General features: G+C 36.7%; 2 protein-coding genes across 5 annotated transcripts in view; one reads left to right on the top strand and one right to left on the bottom strand.

Annotated features, from left to right (window-relative positions):
* The window catches only part of PRDM2 (PR/SET domain 2), a 63,815-nt gene extending 54,144 nt beyond the window's left edge, over positions 1 to 9,671 (bottom strand). For all 3 annotated transcript variants that reach the window (XR_009820210.1, XM_062013077.1, XM_062013078.1), the window contains exons 1-2: positions 9,583 to 9,671; positions 2,810 to 2,883 (exon numbers count right to left, since the gene is read on the bottom strand). Coding sequence is in view for 2 of the 3 variants with exons in the window: in XM_062013077.1 (XP_061869061.1) it covers positions 2,810 to 2,818 (9 nt within the window). In the remaining variant the exon portion in view is untranslated. The remainder of the gene's footprint in view (positions 1 to 2,809; positions 2,884 to 9,582) is intronic.
* LRRC38 (leucine rich repeat containing 38) overlaps positions 9,575 to 17,403 on the top strand; it is a 54,674-nt gene continuing 46,845 nt past the window's right edge. For both annotated transcript variants that reach the window (XR_009820215.1, XR_009820216.1), the window contains exons 1-3: positions 9,575 to 9,887; positions 11,323 to 11,383; positions 14,174 to 14,268. The gene's annotated coding sequence lies outside the window, so the exon portion shown is untranslated. The remainder of the gene's footprint in view (positions 9,888 to 11,322; positions 11,384 to 14,173; positions 14,269 to 17,403) is intronic.

Here is a 17,403-nt window from a genome sequence, read left to right on the forward strand (position 1 = left end):
ACATTGATTAAGCAATTTTTCACACCACTTTCAATATAATTGTACCTCAGGGCCAATCACAAATTAGACTACGATGTTACAAGCAGTATTTAAGCAGAGCAGAAACAGTGTCTGCAACAAGATGTTCATAGATGATCAGAAATTCCAAGGAAAAGGAAAAAAATAATCCTGAAGGGTGTAATGAATGACAGACATTTAGTTAGTGTCATGTTTTGGTGGAAATGGGATTAAGATAAATGAAAAGATAAATGAAAGGATGTCATTGGAGAGAGAGGGACAAAGCAGAGAAGTTAGAAGTAGTTGTGAAAAGGAGATGGACTAAGGAAGACTGCTGACGTAGCCATCTAGCACAAGAAAGGTAAATTGGAAGCAGAAAGGGTTCTGCTTGTACAAGACCTTATCTGGCTGCTGTTCTTTGCCACTATTTCATTGTGTGTGCTTGAAAACTAAAGATGCATCAGAAATATTGGAAAGTTCACACATTGAGAAGTTCAGAAGGAATGGGGGAGGGAGTTTTAGTAAAAGTGCAGGACTAATTTGCTAATGTATGCTTCACCATTTTTTAAATAATTGCCCATGTTTTCCTGGTTATCATGCAACTTTCCTCCTGCTCTAAGATAATGAAGACTAAGATGCAGTGAATGTACCAATCAAACCCCCATGTTTGCTGGGTTGGGTTTTTTTAAATAAATTATTCAATGTATTCTGATGAAGTAGTTTACATATTAAAAGAAGATCTCATTCTAAAACAGATACTGTCTAACCTGAAACAGCAACCTACCAAGAAAGCTAAAAATATTGATTCAAAGAAAAGCTGCTTTTTTTTTTAATCCTTCTCCTCACTTCTCATGTGAAGTCACATCAAAAGCCAAAATAAGCAGAATAAAAGAAACATGAGAACAGAAAACTTGGAAGATATTTGGGATCAGGCAAACCCATTTCTTATAGAGATCTGGCACTACAACTTGTCAACAGTGAATGAAATGACAAGCACACTGCAAGAAAAAAACACCACAGGGTTGATGCTAAATACACACTTAATATGAATGGTAACTGAACAATAAAAAGCCACATTGAGTTCTGTACACTTTGGAAACTAAACATGAAAGCCAGAGTCACCGAGAAGGACTCCAAGCTACTGTAATGATTCCCAGAGGCAGGGTCATCTCATATTTAACTGTAAGATGATGTACATCACAGCACTGCATAAACAATGTTAGCAATCCCAATAAGAGAGATGAAGACCTTTTTTGATACAGCACAGAAATCTTACTTAAATCTAGAAACAGATCAGGTGTGGGGGAATATGACGACAGATGGACATGAGGGGACAGGGAAACACAAGTGGGAAGAAAACAGCCAATGACAACAACTGAAGATTAAGATCTACAGCTTTCAGAATTTTAGCAGAATCCAGAGCTTATAAGAAAGACTAATAAAGCAGGACTATTACTCAAGTAGACAAAGCAAAGGCTGTTTGCTCCATGCACCAAGTGCATCCAAAACAAACCTTACAGGGGAAAAAATTTCAGGTCTCAATAGAAATAGTCAAGCAACAGTTAACCTAGCAACCTCAAACTAGACTATTAATGCTTGAAAGTTACACAAATGGTATTTAAATTACATGTATAACTTACATCTGTGTATAGATATACAAATATATATATAGTATATAGTATACTATACAATATATAGTATACAAATAGATATACATTTTGCTTTTTACTTTCAAAATATGCATAAATATATATCTATATATAGAAAATATTTTTTACTTCAAATCAGAGGAAAAAAGCAACAGGAAACATCCCACCAACCCATTTCAAATTATAACTAATGATATTATGTGTATACTTCTGTAACTTCAGTGAGAACATACTTCAAATTTCTAACTGTATTCAGTCCTGCTGCTGATCAACTAAGGACATAAATGGCAATTAAAGCAGGCATTAGATATGAGCATTTTACATGTCTGTGTACCATGGTTGTTTCTGGCTAAGAAAGCTTCTGTCATAGCCAACTCTTTTAGTAAATTAAAATGACATTCCTTCAGTGTAAGATCCTCTGCTTGTATTCCCACACCAAAGGGACTTTGTAAGATCATCCAAAGCAAGAACTACTTATGAGAAAAATTTAAGCAACATGTACTGTTCTAGAAGTACCAAGGTAATACATTGTGCATGACAGATAAACAAATGTATAATTCCTACTTGGATAGACAAATGTAAAATAAAATAATGTATACTTGGCACTGATTAAAACAACACCCTCCATCGGGATATTCCTGCACTCAACTCCTATAGCAGAGTGCTGCATCACAAAAGAAATGTGCTTCCCAGTCTTCTCACCTGATTATAGAGGAATCACTTAAGAACTCCAGTAAGATGTGAAACTTCCTGATATAATATCTGGGACAGATTGTGCACTGCACATTTGATATGGTAAGGTGGTTAAAAAACATAAAAAAGAAAATTGGGAGTCTTCAGTTTTCAAGCCACTTCTACAAGGGGCTGAATTACTAGCAAAAGCCTCAGAACTAAGTAGATGCTTCTGGAGAGATGTTCTTATAAGAGGTGCCAGCAGTAATAACTTACATGCTGCTAAAGGGAATTTGCACATAAAAAACTTAAATCCATAAAATAAAATAGATTTCACAAGCATACACGTTGTTGAAAGGAGAATTATTAAATTTAATAACACTGAAGATTTTCAGGAACATTTCTTTTTTAGTGGATGATTTACTTTTCTTATTAATAATTAACTGTTCTAACATCTAAGTATTTTCATAAAGTCTTACATATATACTCACCTGATTCATTTTGAATTCCTGTTGTGTTCTGAAAAGATACACACAACAAAGAAACTCCTTTGATTACATGAGCCCTAAAAAGAAAAACAGACAATTGTAACACGTACCTACCTACAAATTTACACTGAATTGAAAGTATACACAGACCTGTAGTTTTTCCTCCTAAAGCATTTGTCACAAAACAGCATATTGCTTTAAGAAACACCTGCTCCAAGTTAGATTTTGTTATTATAGCTCAAATGGATATGAGTGATCTCAAAATAGCTATCTATCATTAATCTTTCTCCCAATTTTAGCTCACGATACAATAAAAATGTGCTCAAGTAGGATTTTTCAGCTGTTTTTAAAAACAAGTTAGCTCGTTCAAGATTGAGTAGTTTTAAGAACTTAGATAATCTCAAGAGATCCGATTCCTAAAATATTATGAAAGACTTTAAGTGGTTTTCGAATTAACAAAATGCATGCATTTGAGGCTTCACTTTCCTGCATTAGAAACAGGAAATTCTTCCTTTGGGCCTTTTAGTAAAGGTATTTCATGACACTAACACATTTGGCATCCTTGTTTAACAGAAGGCTGAGATTTCAAAAGGCTTCCTAGTTTCAAGTAGGCATCAAAACTGGCAACTCATGACTTAAAACAAAACTAATCAGAACGATGCTGTATCTAAGAGTTTATTACATGAACTCTCTCGCTTTCTTTTTTTAAAAGTACATTTGAAAAAGCATTATTGCTGGAAACACTAACCTGCCTGGGGTTATCTAGAAATGTTAATAAATAAGCAATACCCTTTTTTGGAAGTTAACTGGAATCAAATAAAGCATTTTAATCCAAGTACTGCTATTTTCCTCCTTTCTTTAGTTTTCTTTTTATAATAATTATTATCTTGTTTTTACTAAGCATTTTGTATAAATATTAACATTTCTTTTTAAATACATTCAAGCATTTTGTCATCTGCTGAAAGTTGCCTTTGCACGTGGAAATGCTGATGAAAGAAAACGTGAAAGTTGGAGGCAGTATACATTTCTGCATTTGAGAAGAGGTCTGAATAACAGAATAAAATCCAGTACTTTTTAAGTCATTGTTCATCAGGACAATACCCACCAAAAAAGAGAAATATTTTGGATTGCAAGAGAAGCATAAAAACATTTCCTAATCTGAAAAAAAAAAATAGCAACAAATGTCCTGTTTTTTTATACTTGGCTACAAAACAAAAAGCAATTACTCATGTAAAGACAACAAATGCAAGCAGCTTTTATTGACGTGATTGTAGAGCACAGCCTGAAGAGCTACTATGGTTGGCAGATACGAGTTTAAGTGGTTATTGTCTCCAGCTGCCTATTTCTACCATTTCTCCTCCCTCTCACTGAAGATTATCAGTCCTTCAATGACAAGGGCTTAACTGTACACATAACCATTTTCTTTCACGGTGTCGGAAAATGATTTAGAGTGTCCTCGAAGAAGTGCACATATGTTTCACTGTGGTAAATGTCAGTTATCTGAAGTATATACGTCCCTTTCAACACTGAATAAACAAGGAAGGCATTTACGCTGGAACTCGAGATATGTAAAGACAATAAGGATTTAAAGCACTGTCTCAATCACTAAACCTAGAGAGTTTGAGACAAGCAAATATCCATTAAGTGATAGGGCGAAGGGCTCAATGCTAAAGGAAAGTCCTTTCAAGCTGAAAATTTCCTCTAAACTGAGATTTCTTACCTGAGATGTTAAATAGTCAAAATTGGAAAAGCCGTCCAAAACATTTTTCTTCACTTTGTTTCATTTAAGCAGTAAAAATACACTTTTCTCACATTTCATATACTAATTCCAAATTATTTTACTTAAATACTGTTTTCAAAGAATTTTCAAACAAAAAACCAAGCCAAATATTTTTACAAATTTTATAAATGCTTTATTCAATTTCTCTAGAACAGGTTATATCCAAACCTCTCACTGGTATTTCTTAGGAGAAAATGACAACATATTGATGTATTTAAAGGTCCACAGAACACTTTTGGTAGATTCCTAACAGTCTGTGCTACTCTATTCTCTTTAAGCTATAAGTTACCAGAAGAACTAGTTGACCATAAAACACAATTAAATGAGACATTAAGCTACAGTAAAGCAAAAGCTTCGATGAGTATTTATAAAACAATTCATTTACAATACACACTTACTATTTAAACTTCAGACCTGCAGTTCTGACAAGTTACTTGTGAGCTCTCTAACTGAAAAAAAAATGCCTGAAAATACTGTTCCACTTTTTCCTTCCTCCATGTTAGCTACTTTGTTAGCAATCAACACAATTATGTGGAAAGCAAGATTAATTGCACCAGGAGAACAAAAATTTAAGCTATATACAGATATGCAGAGTCACTAGTTTTCTTTCTACCTAAATAAAGCATGACATAAGAACAGAAGACAAAGTATCTACAACACCAAATTTGAGGTTTAACTTCTAATACACAAAGTTCAACAAGAAGAAAATAGGAAACAAATTCTCCAACTGCTGCACAAATACTAGTTCCCCATATGATCAGTGACTACCAATGTAGTTAGCCTTGTCACTGCAAGCCGAAACAAGCTTTCACTTCGTACAATAATGACTTTTTAGCCACACATACAGTCAAGTCAATACAAGATTTTCCAGGAAAGCCACAAAGATGATGATACTGCTCTGATTTATCATCAGGGAAAGTGGGTTACTTTAAGTTTAAAGAAGTGATGATGACCACATTAAAACCATTTTAAAGTGGAGTAGTACACTACAACTGTGTTAGAAAAAGTTACACCACCAGCTCCATCAAACAAGAGGTAACAGCTACTTCAATTCAAACTTCAAACTGAACAGCAGCATACACCTGCGTTTATCAAAGATCTGAATATTGTTAATAACATCTACCATAGTAAGCAAGTCTCTAAAAAAAACATAAAGGATCTATGCCAAAAAATGAAGCACACTCACCACTACAGTAACCTGAATTTTTAAAATTAATTTCCTGGAAAAGGCAATGTTTTCTAACTGCTACCTACTAACCTATCTCACGAGTACAGAAATACTATGCACTTTCTCAAGACATTAAAGCACTTCGGAAACAAATTCAAGTGAAAGAAAATCTACATTATATGATCTTACAAGTTTCAGAAAAGTGAAATTTGAAAGGCTCATTGTTAAGCAACAAATTATATTTATTTAGATAAGAATATACAAGGCATTTCTACTTAAGGAAACACAGTGGTCAATCAAAAAGAAAACATTTGAAACAAAAAAATATTTTTACTCTGTGTCTGAATTCTAAACTTAAGAATGTTAAAATATTTCCTTACCAAAAATATAACTTGCTGGGTCTAAAGTTTGCAAACAAGTAATTTTATAGAAAAAAACCAACATTACAGATCATCCTTTCAAACTAAATCGGATGATACTTCTAGTAAGCATTCCTGGGATTTACTAAATAGCCTATTTTCTGATTTTATAAACCATATTTATAATTTCTGTATGTAGGGGTTAAAAAAAAAATAATCCCAGAATCAAAAAGCACTGTGAAAGGCATAAGATTATCAACCCCATTTTGGAAGCTGAAAAAGGGACACACATTATGTCACTGCTCTGGTAAAAACATGTTCATTACAGAACCAGGAACAAGATTTGAAAGCCTCAGTCTGCTTTCCTAATGACCAGACTCTCAGGCTGGGATACTGCAGGGCTCTTTGTTTTAATTTTTAGTTGCAGCATGTGATTTTTATTGTACTTTTTTAACATCAGGACATTTTTCAAATTCAATATTGAAATACTTTAATCCACAAATTTTCAGGGCATTAGGTGAAACAACACTTGCAAAAATACATTAAGTTCATGTTAACTCTGAAAGATTAAAATACATGTTTGCTAAAAACAAGAAACAAAATCTTTGCACTTAATTGCAAAGACATTTTCAGTTACTCATGACTGCCAGAATAAGAACAGTGAAAAACTGAGCAAACAGTGATTTTCTGAACATTAAAATCTATGACCTATTGTCCATTAAGAGAAAGGCTTTGCTTACTGCCAAGTAACCAAAGAAGCTGTTATACCTCATAAAGATTTATTCAGATAACCAACAAAAATAAACCAAGAAATCACCAACACAAAAATAAACCCCAAGTTTAATTAATTAGTTCACCAGCAACTAGTTGAGAGAAGTCAACAGAAAATAACAAGTCTTTAACAACTGCAAACAAACAGAAATAGCATATATCTGATCTTTGGACATACGTACTCTTTGAATTCTACTTTCAAAGACAGTGAATCCAAAAGAAAATTCTCTGAGACCAGTACATTGCTGATTTACTGCTACACGAAGTAGTTAATCTCATTCATTTCTTTTTACATTACAGGCCTCAGCTTCCCACTTTGTTTGCAGATATGTTTTATGCAAGGGCAGGGAGGAAATATTTTTCAGCTATGAATACAAACACATATGGCAAATGTACTGCAGTACTTTGTAAAGGTACATCAGTGCAGACATTCAACACACGAGTTTATGAACTCCGGCTGTTTATAAATCCCTGATAAAAACCATACAAGTAGCAGTCTCCAATCTTCACCACTAAGCAAATGATGATTGAGCTACTGTGCTATTGCTATAAGCCATTGATTATTTGGGGTTTTTTTCTGATTGAGATTCTCATTCAAAGACCTTACAGGCACACTGCAAATAAACTATCAACAGGATAACAATGATACAGAAATGTATTACCACGCTGGTCATCTCTAAATCTGAACTTCTGTTTTCAAAAGGCAGACACAATAGTAAGCAACAATATTCAGACCTCCTTTTCGTATACTATTACTTGTTTACCCCTAAGGATCAAGGCTTTTATGCAAAACAGTGAAATGAGGGCATCACTACACTGGAAGAAGGACTTAAGAGCCATTTTAGTTTTTAGAGAAACACAGTAGTTCGCTTTGACTTTCTGCTTTATTTGCCTTCCATTTTCAAGCAAATATTCATGTAGAAAAATAAGGATGGGTTACATAAGTGTACAGAAGTATTTCAACGTGCTTCCCCCACCTTCCGTGCTATTCTGGAAGGAGGCTGTTCTTCAGATTCTCATATCTACACTAAATAAGCATCAACGCAGGGATCTCTAAGCACCATACTCATCATGGCATTTCTACTCAAGATATATTATCCAAAGTCATAATCTGCCTTTTATTTAATGTAACTAGAGTTGCACTGTAAGTGAAACTTGTCCTTATTTTTATGGTATATGGGCAGACAGGCTGTTCAGACACTTCTGCTCTAGCAAATCCTGGGAACTAAGTGCTTGAAAACAACAGGTACTACCATAGGATTCCTATGCTGACTCTACAAGTCCTATAATTCTTTTGTTCTCCAAAAGTCACTCCCCCTTATCTATCAGTGATGCAGTTCTCTATCTGAAGAGTGCAAATACTATCACCGATTCACCATCACACATTTCAACAGTTAGAAGAGCTGGAGGCTATACCAAGGAAAGCATATCTGAATTCTAAACATGCACATCATTTTTATTAGTATCTAGCAAGTGTCAAACGACAACAACATAATAATTACACACCACACTGCTGTGCTCTCCTCAGTTCTCCTCATCTGCTTAGTATGTATGGATAAACTGACAAAGTTCTTTGCATCCAAATGACACATCCAAAGTCAAGAACACTGACTGGGAACAGCAGACTGGAGTGAAGAAATGCAAAGCAGTCTTCGTGTTTTCAAGAGTTGTCCTCTGTTAATTGCTCAGATGTAAGATCAGAAAAATATTTCTCCTGCCACTGAATGATCAGATAGCAGATGCAACCACATCACCTTCCCTTCCCACTTCAACTGTTCAAAACAATTTAAAATTCACTTCACTATTTCATAATTGAAATTTTGCAGCTTTATATGAATCTGGAAGCAGCACAAGCTTTGCTGAAGACTTCAGCTACCCGCTGATCAGACAGTTACACGCTGCTCAGTGTAAAGCATACTTGAAGATACTACTCTTGATCTAAAGGTCACACGCAAATCTTTCTCACTCCAAGCGCTCTCCCCCACAGTTCCACCACACCATTGTGACATAAATCTCAGATTTACGTGACATGTCCTAGGAAGGACATTTCCATCCCATGAGGAAATAAACTCTGAAACGATTTTGCCCAAGCCCTCCACCACACAGCTTGGCTGATGGTTGATTCAGTGAACTTGATGGTGTGCTAATTGCTCAAACTTTTCAAGACTGTGCATTATGCACTATTTGGAAAACAGCTGCCTCACAACATCAGGCTGGCAGCGATTACGGACCACTGCTTCGCCAGCTGACACCTCCGAGGTACATTTTCAAGATAAAAAACCCCTGGAAAAGCAGCCCAACGGAGGGAGCACCTTCTTCCAAACTGCCACCATCCTCCTCCCTCGACCTTCCTTTTTTTTCCTGGACCCCTCTCTCTGCAAGGCTCTTCTCCCACAGCGCACACATCCCACAGTCACTCCTCGCACCTGCAGCCGCCCGCATGAGGCCACAGCTGCCTCACCCCCGGCGGCCTCATCCTCCGGGCGCCCCGTCAGGGGCTGCTCCACCCCCCCCGAAGGAGGCTCTTTGCGCGGGCCAGGCCGCCGCGGTCCCCTCCTCTAGCGCCGGGCCCCCTCCCAGCCGCGCCCCCGGCGCCGCGCGCGCTGGCTCTGCCCACCGCCCTCACGGCCCGTCCCGCCCTCCGGCGCCGCGGCGCCCGCGGGCAGCGCGAGGAGCCCTGTTACCGCCTCCCTCTCACCTGCGCCGCTGCCGCCGCCTGCGGCCCGGCTTAGAGCGGCGCGGAGCGGCCTCAGGTCCGGCACCATCCGGGCGCCATTTTGTTTCCAGCCTCGGAAGTGACGTTTGGGGGGGGAGGCCAGCGGGCAGGTTCCCCCCGCCGCGGGACCCCCCTGTGGAGCGGGGCCGCCCCTCGCCCCTCACCTGCTTCACCCCCAGTGTTTCCCCGAGATCGCCTCAGCTCATCCCACCTGCCGGAGTCGGCCTCCGCACCGCGGCCTCCAGCCACCACCCTCATCCCAGACAATGAGCTGTGGAGAAGAGCAGGTTCTCTTTCTCAATATATACATATATATTTTTTTGACTGCTTTTCATCTTTTAAAACGATGCAGCCCCTCAGGGCGGTGATCTTCCCATCTCTGACTGAAAAACGAAAATAAATCAGTGGCTGAGGGGAAATGATTTGAATAGCGGGAGGTGATGTGTGGAAAGATCCGCACCCCCTGAGGCGGCGCGCGCGGTTTCTCTGCCCAGTCTTGAGACCCATTTTTTCCCTCCACATAAGTGGTTCCTTCCGCTGAAAACCGATTATTTTCTCACTAAAATTTCACAGCAAGTACCTGAGAGGAAAAAAAAATCCCAGAGCCATCTCCAGAGATATGTTTGTATTTAAGGGCGTGACGGTCTCTCTCTAAAAAGCAAAATAATTTTACCTCTCTTGAATTTTGTATTCATAATACTGTCAAAGAAATATAATCCTCCTGGGCTAGGACTAATTTTTCATGGGAGTGTTAAGAATTTGCTATTTTTTCCAAAGGAAAAGCCACTTGACTTAAATACATAGGAGATGAGAGGCGTGAAAACAGTTACAGATTAGAGGTCTAAAATTCAGAAGTTTTTAACATTTCTTTGCTTATTTTGTTTTCACATTCATTGTGTATGTACATCAAGGAGTTACATTACAACTGTCAGTATGCCTGAACAATGCAAAGTACTCAGTACTAAGCCAGAGGAATCCTGTTAGTGAAGGTAGAAGGTTTCCTTAGCAAGTAGCCAAGCAAATCAGCTGACTATCTGCTCTAGACAAACTGAAGCTTTTTAAAACAATCCACCTTATTTCTAGCAAACTAATATTTATGAAAATGCACTCTCTGAATCCAGAGAATTTGAATGCTTCTGGGGTAATGCTTAGTTTTGCCAAGCAACAGCAGACTGAAAAATAACTGGGCACAGTGATGTTCCCACACAGAATACTCAGGATGTGTTTAAAGTCTTGCTTAAGTACACCAAAATAAATGTTGAAACCTCTGATTTTAGCAGTATCAAATCATATAACGATGTTTAAACCACTTTATTAGCATTAACATTTCATTTTACAAGTAAGCTAGACTACTTACAGCTGTATAAGCTTTGGAGTTGTTTTAAGAAATAATAACATTCTTATTTGACATATTACAGCCTTACAATAGAGAAAACAAAAGCATAGAACAAAATACATATTGTATGAGATAAGAGTCCAAACTTTTCCACCTTCAAGATTATGTTTTCCTAAAACTATCACAAATAGTACAAATCATAACTTTTCTCTACTTAACAAATTCATACCTCTAAAAAAAGTTTCCAAAACAGCTTAAAACACCCCCCTTAAAAAAATATTACTCTATTGCCTTCTTTATAGCTGTATAACTACTTATGAAGACTATCTAACTCTGTGTTGCTTTTAAAACTCTAAAGAACTTTTTGTTGTACTATTATATTGTAGGTGAAGAAGAGATCTTTGAAAAGTTGGAGCTCTGAACTAAGTAGAAACAGTCTTTTCTCAGGTACCTCATTCCAGCTGTTTGCTTTTGTGTGTGTAATTGCTACTAATACAAGGTTGTCATTTTATGATAACAAAAGCTAAACTTCTTGTTAAAGTTCATAGCTTTCTGGAAGTTTTCTGTTACTAATGTTGGAAGAATTTTGAATGCTAAGGCAAACTGTATTAGTCAGATTTTTATTTGTTTGTCTGTTAATAACACTTTAACTGTTAGAATAAGGTAAAGCAAAGAATCCCTTTAACAAGATAAACTTTTAGATTGCTTTACATTTGTTATTTTATCTGTAAACTAAAGAATTTGCACTTGTCTTTTAAAGAAATGGGGTTTTTTAATATCAAAATCCACAGAGTAGAAAACAGTAATATTCTTTCAATATCTGTGTGAAATGTAGCTGTCAGAAGCATGTTATGTGTGCAGCTGCAAAAAAAGTGGAAAAACCTTGTCTAATACTGTCATTTTATCGTTAATTTTTGTAACTACTAGTCACACAATGTCATTATTAGAATGAGTTATGTGTAGTCCTGGTCTTCCCGTAAGTATTCCAAAGCCATTTACTCAGCTGTGTCAGCTGTTTGGTAGTTAAATATGTTGTTGTATCTATAGCCTATTTATTTTCATTCTTACAGGTGCACAGTCTCTGTAGGCTTGATAGTTGCAATTTTTAGTTTGAAACATCCCCTGAGACCTCTCCAAGAAAAAAAAAAGACACTTGGTGCATTAAACAAGTAATTTCTGACAACCTCCCTTCCTTTTAAATTGTACTCATCACTACTACGTGTGTGTGTGTGTATATATATATATATATATATGTAGTAAAAGGGTCTCATGTAGTACTGCATAGTATAGTGCTTCTTTTTATGTCTTACAGCAGATTCTTTTTCATTCCAAAATTCAGGACTGCAAAAGTAATATGAAGAAAAGATGAAGTACTGAAGTGATGGGACAGAGCTAGGGTACTTCTGTCTGCTAGAAATCTTAGCAAAAGCTTTCAAAATAGTGAACTGAGTCTGTCTGCCCACAACCCAGCTCCTGCATCACCATAATGAATTAATAATCAAAATATTCATGACAGCAATCCAATTATCGATGCTTTAGATCTCTGTAGGGTGAAGATAAGGTTACCTGTGATGAATACTAGCTTGTGGGTGTAATGGTAAGTACTAACCTGACAAAATTAGTACAGGAACTTCTACCTTACAGAACCGAATAAATGTAGAAGTCTTCTGTTTATGAATCCTAGGGTTTTCAAACTGCTCATTTATATTATAAATGTCTCTACAAAACTTACTGCAACATGCTACCTTCTTAAGAGTGAGAAATGCTGTAGCAAGCCAATCACTCCTTGTCTTTTTTCCTCTATTGCTTGCATTTATTGCCTGGAAGTTTTTGCCTTTGTTGGTTATGCCACTTAATTGTGCTTGAAATTTATATAGATCTGACTATGTGTCTACCAGTCATCTTTCTTATCCTGCATTTACATTGAGAGTATATACCACCTGGTGGTGTTCCAGTGGACTTGCACTGCAATTTACACTATTTCTGGTGGTCAGAAAAACTTACAAATCTTTAATTGATTAAAGTTCTAAACATTTTTTTTAAATATTCTAAAAAAAGTCAATATTGTTGCTGTTGTGCTCTTTAAAATTATGAATTAGCCTTTCAGGTTACCTGGGTGTGCATAAGCAGACACTGGAGACAAGTAGTAGCAAAAACTTTTTTGTAAATCTGGATAACTGACTGAATATATTCAAGGTGACTGAAAAAGTGACTCTTGTATGGTTAGAGACAGGGAACCTCTTCTATGTAGAAGTATTAGCAAGCCATGGCAGGAAGAAATATTTTTGGAAAAGATTTTTCTTATCAGAGGGTCTAAAGTAGCCTTGACACTTGCTAGACCCAAGTGATACCCGTGTGACCAGTTCTTGTTAATTGGAAGAAGATCTCTATTATAAAAACTTTCTGTGCTATTCTAGTTTGCTGTTCTATAAGAGACAATGTGCAGCATGTTATGATTTAAACTATCTGGGAAAGACTGATACAGCTGAACTACTAGGGTTCTTGGTTATTTAATAGTACTGAATTTCAGTAGTATTACCTTTTTTTTTTCTCTAAAAGACCATTTTTGGCAGATAAAACAAATAATTGCTTAGAATATGAAGTTATTTAGGTAATTTGTGCTTGGAGTGTCCTAGGGAATGAGATTCTTAAAACTCAAGCACTTAATTATTCTTGCCTCTTGCACTTCTCTCTGGTTTAGGTGATCCTTTCTAACTTAATCTCAAAGTCTGAAAGACTGCAGAGTGATAATGCAGATTCAGTCCTTATTTTTATATCTGCTTTCTACAGCCAGGCTTATCTTTGCACCAATAGCAGGTTGTTATAAAAATCTAATTTTTCACAACTTAAAGCAGTGTCCAAGCTTATTAATGGAGTTTTACACTCCATTTACAACGGAGTCGCAGGGCTTGATTCTTCCCTGGGTTCTTTACCTGCCTGTTATACTGTGTTTAAGTTTCTCCTCTGCTGGCTAACAAAGGCTTCATTTCCTATAGCTGTGAAGAGGTTCTTTTTCAGGACTACTTTATGGAATTGATGATATATATGGTCGTACCTAGTTAGACTTAAGATACTTGGCTTCTATATGCATGCTCCAAGTGGCCTTCCCACAATCCCATGATTGACTTGAGCAAGAGTAACCAATATGTGGTGGGGCAGGGTAATGATGTGAAGTCAATTCGCTATGTTTTGATCACAGGCTGTGGAAGCTAAGACTTTATTTTCTTCCTTGCACAGAACAGATGATGTCTCTCCAAGACTAAAAAGACATTCTTCCCTTGAACATTGACCCCTCCAGAGCTTGATACCTGCTGGGGTCTTCAGTCCATCGGGTAAGTTTTGCAGGACTTGGTAGCCATTACCTGAGTACTAAATTCATCTGTGTCAACTACAGCAACAGTGGCACAGGGATAAAGATAAGATCCATTTAAATTTAGATAAATTTATCACGTGAGGTTGAATGGTGTCCATTGCAGCAAGAGCAGGTGTTTTAGGAGTGCTGCTGATTCAAACACTAAAGGATTGGGTCCTGGAAATGGATAACCATGAATTTCTTGTCTGAATTAATCACTTAAACTTACTTAAATACAAGAAATATTTATGTTGAGAGAAGATGTTGACAGTACTCTGTGGCAGGGAAAGCATGATAAAAATGGTGTTTAACTCTTGTTTTGGCTACTACTAATTGTGTGATGACAAGCCAATTCCGAGGATTAAATAGCACTGAGTATGGAGAAAGCATCTGGTGGTTGTCTGTACTAATGCTTCTTCCAACTTCTATCAACTGGAACAATCAAAAACATTTGAGGTGCTGTATAAATAGTGTAGGCATATTCTGTGAAGCTGATGTGTAACTGGTTTAATTGGAAGAATTTAAAAAATGAAATCAGACTTGATGGCTAGGAGAGTATATAATAATCAGAAGCTTTTCTGTTATGAACATATTTTTTCTTGTAAAAATGCCTTCAGTAATTCTTACCACTAGCTGGTGCTAGGATACAATTTATTGAGTGTGCAGACATGATGCATCTGCATTATCACTCTGCAGTGAGGAATCTTTAATTTTAGTATTCTGCCTGTGTATTTCTATATATCTTCTTGTCAGTTGTATCAAATCTTAAGTCATTTTTGTGGTTCTTGCTCAATTTTCTGCATGAAATGCAAGCATGCTTTACCTTCTCAAATACTTCTGTTACTTTCCACTCAGTCGAGCATGTTTATTGTGGAAGTAAGCTAATTATTAATCATGACAAAATGAGCTATAAAAATCCATCAGGAAAACTGTTTTCAAGAAGTAACTTTGTAATTGAGTTAAACATTTCTGAAGTTCAGCACTTTTAGGTTGACAGATGTCAAGGTTTGCCTCTCTGTGAGTTGTGATTAATAGCAATGTATGTTTTCATAATCTGTTTAATATTCTTCTTTCTTACAAAGAGAAAGCTCTTAGTGCCAGGAGTAGTTCCCTGAGGCTAAGTCCAGCTCTGGATCACAGAGGTAACTATGCAGCAGCTTACGCTATGTAAATGCTTTCACTACTTAATAAAGCAAAGACTACCCTTACACAACTTACCTTTAAGGGCTGGTTTTGGAGTCAATATCTCTTGTACCACTGATTTCTAAAGCTATGTCTACGTTGTGAGAATTGCACTTTTCTAAATCCTTTTTTATATAAACAGTTTGTATTGGTATAGGCAGGAAAACACTGGCAGTTCTGCAAATGGCTGTCCCTTCTTCCTCAGCAAATTGCATCAGTGCTAAGTGCACAGGAGAGGACATTACCGCAAGAAAGAAGCTAGCATGTGTTACACTAGCTATTGCTTGTTCAAGTATTATGGGTTTTTTTTTTTAAAATGGTAGATAGGAAATGAGAAAGAGCTGACATTCCTATCTCTTTTCCCTTGAGTACCTGCAGAACTTGCTGATTCCTTTCCTGCTTCTTGCATAGGATGAATCAGAAACGTGATGAGGCAAAATATCCACAGGACTCTAAGGGAATGTGTTATTTGAGGATAATAATATGGTTGATAAAAGCAGGAAATGGAGTTGCTTCCCAGCTCGAATGAGACATACAGTACTAATTTCCTAAAACAAACATCAGTACATTTTAAATTGCCTTGCTAGAAAATGTTTAGTCATTCCAGAGGAAAGGACGAAATGTTTTAATAAGAATTTAGGTTCATCCACTTCTAGTCAATGATTTAACTCTGTTGCTGGTCAGTATTGTCTTCAAGTTGTTACCAGATGGCAGTCTCTCTGTAGGAAACGTTGAAAGGCTTATACAATACAGAGGAATCCATTTTCTTAAAACATCAGTAGCTTCCTGTTCTGCGTAGCAGAAAGAAGAAAGAAGGGTTCTCTGAAGAATAGGACAGATTCTACCATTTTCCCCCTCAAAAGCCAGAGGGAGGTTCTATTTTCACACAAGTTTTATTGGAATTGTTGCTGTGTTGCATCATTATCACTGTGCCCCTTTCCTATTAGAAGATAATTACTTTCTGTTATTGCAGCATCTTCCTAGATTACCTTCTGTTAGGAAAACTAAACCAAGTTTACACCAGTGTTGTACCATTTCAGAAGAAAAATAATGCAGTTGTAAATTCGACGCTGAGCATGGAAAATTCAAGTTTACTTCACAGAACTGCATTATATTCAGAGGCATGATCCATAAAAAGATCCTTCTTTCCCTTATAATTTTGCTAAGGTTTAGCAATGGGGAATGGAGAGGTGCAAAAATATTTTCTGTGAACTCAATCTTTATTGACAAATGCAGTTTTAAATTTGTAGGGGAGTGCGTGCTGGGGTTTTATGTAACTGTAAGCACAAAGAGACACTATGTTACCAGAGTGCACCATGAGGCATATTACAGGAAGAATACACTTAACTGTGGTCTGTACTTCATGTCAAAATCCAGAAAATACTCAGCAGAAATCATCAAAGTCATCTGTCTTCCTAATGGACTGTAGTTACTACACTGAGGGACGTTTGCTAATGAGTATCACTCCCAGCACAGGGCTCTGTAACTCCTATCTGGAGAAGCTGAACCTTTTTGGCAATATACTTCAGTATTGATACAGTTAAGGTGTGGTAGACTGTGTAGAAATCTTTCAAAGGACCATTTTTTTGAAGTCTGTGTTCTCATTAAACCAAATTAATAAGCTTGATTTGAGGTATGTATTTTGAATTTCTAGATTCTTAAGTAAAATCTGCGCAGTGGTTTAATGTAAGGAGGTTTCTTTCTCCTTTGAAGAACCTATTTCAGAAGGTTTTAAGGGAAATTATGGGAAAGAATAGCTAATATTTACTTTATTTTTATGATAGCTAGTATTTATTTTTATTGCTCATAAAAATAACAATGTTGTATGCCTTTGCTGTAGAATACTCTCATACTGCAAGAGCAGCTCAGGATCAATTGAGTGTTTCCTTATCCTTGTCTAACATTTTAAAGAATCTTTTTTTCCCAGTGGAAA

The sequence above is a fragment of the Colius striatus genome, chromosome 21, assembly GCF_028858725.1.
Source record: "Colius striatus isolate bColStr4 chromosome 21, bColStr4.1.hap1, whole genome shotgun sequence".
Taxonomy (NCBI): domain Eukaryota; kingdom Metazoa; phylum Chordata; class Aves; order Coliiformes; family Coliidae; genus Colius; species Colius striatus.